At 41.2% G+C, this 7,074-nt stretch overlaps 1 protein-coding gene across 1 annotated transcript; it reads left to right on the top strand.

Annotated features, from left to right (window-relative positions):
• The first annotated feature begins 251 nt into the window (after positions 1-251).
• On the top strand, positions 252-4,963 carry RPL9 (ribosomal protein L9). Its single transcript, XM_026847179.1, has 7 exons — positions 252-386; positions 473-588; positions 1,387-1,482; positions 1,800-1,932; positions 3,336-3,416; positions 3,892-4,010; positions 4,848-4,963. Exons 1-6 carry the CDS (start codon positions 341-343, stop codon positions 3,996-3,998), a joined length of 579 nt encoding a protein of 192 aa, XP_026702980.1. The 5' UTR covers positions 252-340; the 3' UTR covers positions 3,999-4,010; positions 4,848-4,963.
• Positions 4,964-7,074: the final 2,111 nt, after the last annotated feature.

Raw genomic sequence — 7,074 nt, 5'->3', positions numbered from 1 at the left:
CGCCAGGCCCTGACCCGGGCCCTGCGGGAGGGGAGCCCCCGGGGTGACGCCTTTCCCCTCTCCCCCGCCCCCGGCGGCTCTAGGCCCGGGCTGGGCCCCGTTGTGGAGTTGAGCGCCGAGGCCGCCGGTTTTCGCCGCCCCTCGGGCCTGGGAGGCACGTATCGGTGGTGGAAGCGGAGCCCGGCGCCGTGGCGGCCCGGAGGTGGCAGAGGGGGTGGGGGCATCGGTTCGGCGCTCCATAGTTGAGTGTTTGGGGGTACGTGCGGGGGAGGAGCGGGAAGGGCGCAGAAAAAGAGCTTTACCTTGGGGTCTGCAGCTTTTTTCTGTTGTCCCCTGTAGAATGAAGACCATTCTCAGCAACCAGACCGTTGACATCCCCGAGCAAGGTACGTCTGTCTGCGCGTGCGTTTGAAAGACATTCTGTGGTGCTGACCCCGCAGTCGGTTAACGAGCGTCTGCCTTTGATTTCCAGTCAGCGTTTCACTGAAGGGCCGGACAGTCATTGTAAAGGGCCCCAGAGGAACCTTGCGGAGGGATTTTAACCACATTAACGTGGAGCTGTCCCTCCTGGGAAAGAAACACAAGAAGGTGAGAGCTGCAGAGCTTGTTTGTCTGCCCAGAGAGGGGAGAGGGGCTTTGCAGTTAGCTTTAACACTTCTTGCTACTGTAGGACATGGAAGCAAACATTTAGGCCGTGGATAAGTTAATTATTTGCTTGTTTCTGTGTTTTCTGAAAGAGGCTGGTCTTACGGAACCTTGGGACCTACTTGGGAACTGTGGAGCTCTTGAGGTTCTGTGATATGTTTGAATTTGTTGATTGATCTTTGGTGGTCAGATAGTTACTGGAAAGGGGCCTGTTCGTTATATGCTCCATTTTATAAACGGGCCAGTTTTAGCTAGATAAAATTAAATCGTTACATTATTAAAAACTGAAAAAAAGTTAACAGTGGCTGATTTCAGCTACTTTTTCCACAAGCATCTAGTGTTTTGTTAAACAGTGGACCCACACACTGTTTCATTAAAAAGTTGGTAGGTAATACCTAGGAAACTGATTTTGGAACAGTCTGTTCAGTGTTAGTGTGTGATAAAACATCTTTCAGCTTAACGTGTCAGAGTATGTATCCCAGCTTCTTTGGAGATTTGTTAATAACGAGACATGAAGAGGAAATTTTCTCATACGTCTGGGGGTTAGGGCTTAGAAGACTTGAGCTATGTGGGCCTTTATTTTGTTTCTTTGAAGGACTGCTACCTTTGTGCTTTTGTCAGGAGGGCTTCTAAGTAGTTTACCTGAATTTCTGACTCTTAGTTTGTCACAAAAAATGTTTAATTTCTGGTTTCGAAGTGTAGCTGAAAGCTTTGTCAATTCTATTTATTTTTTTTATACAGCTACGTGTTGACAAGTGGTGGGGTAACAGAAAGGAGCTGGCAACAGTTCGCACAATTTGCAGCCATGTACAGAACATGATAAAGGGTGTTACACTGGTGAGTTTTATTTTGAAGTAGGATAACTCATGTCGGTTTTGTTCCTAACAGCAGACAGCCTATTACTTTAGTGAGACCTTTTCTAAGGATCGAGATGTAGCTTTCTCTTTTTTTTTCTTGCATGTGCTGTTAAACAAGTTCTTCAAGTGGAAGAAAGCGTGAACTATAAACGCTGCCTGTCTCTTGGGCTCAGTGGCTTGCTCTCGTTAAGAAACTTTTCAGTGTATTTTGGTTTTAGATATCTTCAGTAAGCTTTATTCATCGGTTTTACCTTTTTGATGTATTCTGCTTTCAATGTCTCATGTGCTTTATCCTAGGGATTTCGTTACAAGATGAGGTCAGTGTACGCTCACTTCCCAATCAACGTAGTTATACAGGATAATGGCTCACTTGTAGAAATCCGAAACTTCTTGGGGGAGAAGTACATTCGCAGAGTGCGTATGAGGCCAGGTGAGCATCTCTGGTGGTGTACTTTACTATTTCTAACTAGGGTTTCTAAACTGTTTTCTTTGGGTATTGGCACTGATAACAGGAGATGGTGAATGAGTGTTGAAGCAGCATTTGCCTGTCTGTGTAATCTCATGACACTTTTACCACTGTTGAGATTATATTATTAATAATGCTTTTGTAAGTTATTTTTGGAAATAGGGCTAGCTGATAACTAGTTTAGAGCTAGTTATTGGAATACAAGTTCCAAGTGGCCCAGTGTTTACTTTCATCATTGTGAAATCTCAATAGTGTTCATAGTTAGTAAACTCTGGGTGCTTAATTTTAGATTTGTATTTCTGTTTTAAACATTGTACATAAACTAGTTTCACACCACATCATATTTTTGGTCTTTGAAGTGCTGTTGTATTTTGAATTTCCTGATTGTGTAGGAGCATGTAAGATAAATATAAAACCAACAAGATGATAATTTTGACATCTTGCATACTTGAGGTTTTAGTAAAATGTATAACAGTGTAGGCATTTGATGGAGTTTGTTAACCTTCCAAAAGGAGGAAGCAAAACATGTTATAAACATGGTTACCTTAAGACTGTAAGGAAGGCTTTCCATATCCATTTTTTTAATAGTTCCACTTCTGGGGAAGGTACGGGTAAGGATGCTTAGTGTGACTGATCATGTTTTGGGGTGGCTTTAGATGAAAGCTTTGGACTTGTCCAAAAGCACTGGTAGATACAGCTGGGAGCTACTTATGGTGGCTTTGATTTACTGTGGAATATTAAAGATGGGTTTGATTATTGTATTTGATTTTTACAAGTTGGCATTTACTTCAAAGATAGTCAAAGGCTAAAAGCTAACATCTATTGACTAAATAGATCAAACTATAAAAACTTACTGGTGTTATTCTCGTCGTAAATGAAAGTTTCCTGTTAGTCTTGAATGTCCTAGTGTTTACTCCTTGTGAGTATTCACAGTGTAGCTAGTAGCGCTTGACATGTCAGGTGGCAGGGTTTTTTTTAATGACTCGATTGGGATTACTCCAGTTTTGTCTTAATGAACATAAGAATGTGGAAAACGGCACCACCTAGCTGAGGAAGTTGTGCTGGCAAAACCCCTGGCTTGTACACAGTGTTGGTGATTAATGCTGTAATGTAGTAACATTTAAGTGGGAATATCATTTAGTTGCTGTCAGTTCAGAGTATGACTTGCACTAATCTTTGAGTTTTGAAACCCTGGGAGGGATGACAATCCTGGAAGGGATTTGAGGGACTCTTAAGTCATAGAAGCTAATTATTGCCTAGTATGCCACTGTTTACATCTGTAAATTGGGACAGGACGTCAGTACTGTTTCTTTAGTACACTTACTGTCTTCACAAACGATGTAGATGGTGCATTTTCCTTTCTGTAGGTGTTTCCTGTGCAGTATCGCAAGCCCAGAAAGATGAGCTGATCCTTGAAGGGAATGACATTGAATTGGTCTCCAATTCAGGTTTGTGGAAGTAGATGTGTGGGAACATACAATGATGGGCTACTTCTATCTGAAGATGTCAGCTTAGCAAACTCTTTTTTTCTCAAACTGATGTAAATGATAGTTTAGGAATTTTTTTCCTCTAATCACTGTAATGGGTTTTTGTAGTTTCTTATGCTTTTCCTAAGCTTAGAGACGTTTTTACAAGTTCACAGAAGCTTTTTTCTGAGTCAGTATCGATGGCCCTTTTTTGCACCAAATTTTTCAGCTTTTCAGTCGTATGAGTGTGCAGTAATAAATTGTCACTGCCTTGAGTTGCCAAGACAGGCTCAGTGAAATGCATTCTATTTTCATGATTGCTGACAGGATTTCAAGTTGATAATTCCTTGATCCAGATGACACTTATGTTTGTTAGTTGAAATACTGGAGAGTAAACAAAGGCTATGAGTTGGCTTGAACCTCTTGCTTTGTGTTAATGGTCTTGCTTTGTTTGCAGCTGCCTTGATCCAGCAAGCCACTACAGTCAAGAACAAGGATATCAGGAAATTCTTGGATGGTATCTATGTCTCTGAGAAAGGAACAGTACAGCAGGCAGATGAGTAAAACTCTTAATAGGTTGGTATCATCTTAACACAGATAGTACATCTTCAGGTAGAGATGGTTAATCAGTCTGGGAGCTTGACAAGGTTTACCTACTGTAACAAGGCTGTGGCTAAGCAGGTTCCCAACAAGGATGCAGTTGTGCTTGTAAAAGGTATCATAAGAGGTATCCTAAAACTTGAATTTTGCTAGGTCTCTTGACAGCAACTTTCTCTCTCATCAACTTGGTGTTAATGATACTGTATGGAGAAACACTGAACTCCGTTAAGTGCTGTGTTCTGTGCTCTGTGTGCTACTTATGATGGTGGCTCAGAATTTAAAAGCTACTGATGTAGTATGACAGACTGGTTTACAGCTGTTGACAAAGACTTTTCTTGGACTAATGTTCCTCCTGTTTGGACACTGACTTCACTAAAAAGAGTGGTCAGCACATAATTTATGTTTGAAGGTTTTCTGTTTAGTTTGTGTGTAAATGCTTGTAAGCAAAGTTCAGTTTAACAAGTACAACTATTTACGTTGTGTAGGTACATTTGTTACTGAAGTTGAGTACAACGATTTTGGGATAGTATCACCAGCCAGGTACCAGATACTTGCAAGCTACTGAAAAAACTGATTTTTAGTGCTGTTCAGAGTTCCTTGAGAGACAGAACAACTTGTTACCAGCTTGTTAAACAGTTGTGAGCTGCTGTATTTGAGGGCATCTTTAGTCTTACCTGAATAAAATGAGGCAAATTCTTCAAGCTCTTAATGTCTGTTTTGCATTAAAACCATCATGTCATATTTTCGTAAACTTTCAATTTCACATTTGCAGTGCTAAAACCTTTCTAAAAGCTCTTAACTTTTTATTTACAGTTATCTGGATCCTGAAACAAACCACCAGGAGACATCATATTAGCAACTACCAGCCTGAAGAATCTGATACTAAACCTGAACACCATGAGAGGTTAAATAAAATAAAACTTATTTCATATCTTGGCCTCTTTTTTTTTTTAAAGAACTAAAGGGTAATTGTGGGAACATGTTCAAGACCTTTGGCTTTTGGAGAAGCAGATTATCACAGTGTAATGCAAGATAATGTTAGCACTGTGCACATGTTGCTTTACCAGTGTCTGAGAACATTCAGACTGAATAAAGTCTGATGCTTTGGAAACCTCACGCCCATGGAGTGTGGATGCAGTGTGTAAAGCCATGAACTGGTGGTTTTAAATCACACCATTAAGAAACAGCAAGAGCATTGTTCTTACAGGAAGGGGACTGCTGTTCTTTCACATGCTTTCAGAACCTCAGACTGTAAAAAATGGTTTCCATGTGCAGTTTCTGGAGGGGAATTTGGACTTGTGATGGCAGAATCGGAAGTAGATTAAAACCAGAATTGGGATCAGTAGAAAAACAATTGTAAGTTTTAAAGTGCATACAGAGATGGAAGTAGTAGTCTGAAAATACAGTGCTTTAGCTGTATTGATTGGTGAAAAAAACCAAGGGCTTGACCTCAGGGTTTGGGAAGAGCTTATTGCTGAATTCCACCAGCAGTCGATTTTGTCATCTGGGCATATAGCTCTGTGTTCTTGGTTACTGATCATGCATGTAGCAACATCTAAGTGGAATGTTGTCCTATTTCTGTGCTGTGGTAAGATCCACACTGTCACTTACTACATTCCGTTTTGAATTCACAGAAAATACTGGGATAGTGCAGAAACAGAATTGGCAACAAGTGACTAAAGGTTTGAGGAAAGCATCTACACATGGATAAGGAACTCAGAAGATTGCCCAAGGCACCCCTTTGCATGATTCTGCTGAGGTCAACAGGTGCACGGTGCTGCTGTCTGAGCCCATGACAGCAGTGGTACTGAACTGCAGTCATGGAAGTTGTACATGGCCTGCCTAACATTTTTAAGATTCATTCTTGTACTGTTAAAATTGTGTGGCTAAAGGAGTCTTCTAAAATCCTCTGTGCTCCCTCAGTGCACACAAATTCATTAGGACTTTCCCTGTAGTGTCCTTCCGTGTGAGTCCATGGTTGCTGTCAGTGATAACGAGTCAGTGTCTCGGGGTGTTGGAAGGATGCACGCACCTCTAACACCTTGTGCTGTTTGCTCTGCTGGTAGAACATTTTGTAGTGTAAAATGAGCTAGAGTCCCTCATCATCTTACCAGTGCTTACCTTTTGAATTAATGAGCTTTCTGTAATGTTGGCCAGTGCTTGAAATACAGTGGAGAAATGATCTCATGTATTTATCAACTGGGACTCAACGTTGGGTCAAGTGTTGGGAGTTTGGCATTCAGTCAGTTGCACATATCTTCAAAGTAGTGCTTCCACAAAGTCTTTTGTAGTTTGTAAATGCTTTAGCATTTGCATTATTGTTTTATCATAATACCTTATTATGTACCTTTTGTTTGATGCTATCTTGTGTGTTGAGACAATGTGTTTCTATGCTTCACCTCTTCAGAGGTGCTGGGGTACAGGGAAGGTGTATCTGTCTGTTTTGGGGACCTAAAGACTGAGGTAACTAGTTCTAGTGGGAACAGGTTGGGGATTTTACTGTGTCTTGAAAATGGTACTAGTTACTGGACAAGAAGGTCGTGGAGGAAGGCAGTAGGTACTTCACTGATGGCTCTTTTTGCCCTTCATTGCATTCCTAGAGCAGCTTCTCTGTTCCTCTCCAGAGGTGTGTGGTACCTACCTGAGAAATTATGTGATCCGATTCCCTGGCTGAAAAGTCTGGCCAGTGCGAAGTGTCAGTGATAGTGTGGGTCATGGCAAGAGCCTCCTGGGTGCATTTTGAGATGACCAAAACCAGACCAAGGGAAACCTTGGGCTTTGGTCCCTGAAAAGTTTAAATGAGAAGGAGGTTCATTTATCCTTTAAGAACATTATACCTGGCTTGGTAGCTCTTGTTTAATGCAGCGGTAGCAATAAACTCCTCTCATGGTTTTATTCTGCCTATGGCTTGCACTGGCACTTAACCAGAGCTAAGATGATAATATGTATTTATTTCCATGAAAAAGTGCAATTTTGAATTATCATTATTCATTGCCCTCAAGTGGATTAATACTATGTTCTCTGCTAGTAAAAATCTTGA

Source organism: Athene cunicularia, assembly GCF_003259725.1.
Source record: "Athene cunicularia isolate RWA chromosome 4 unlocalized genomic scaffold, athCun1 chr4_part1, whole genome shotgun sequence".
NCBI classification, from domain to species: Eukaryota; Metazoa; Chordata; class Aves; order Strigiformes; family Strigidae; genus Athene; species Athene cunicularia.
This window is presented reverse-complemented; position numbering and strand designations above follow the sequence as displayed.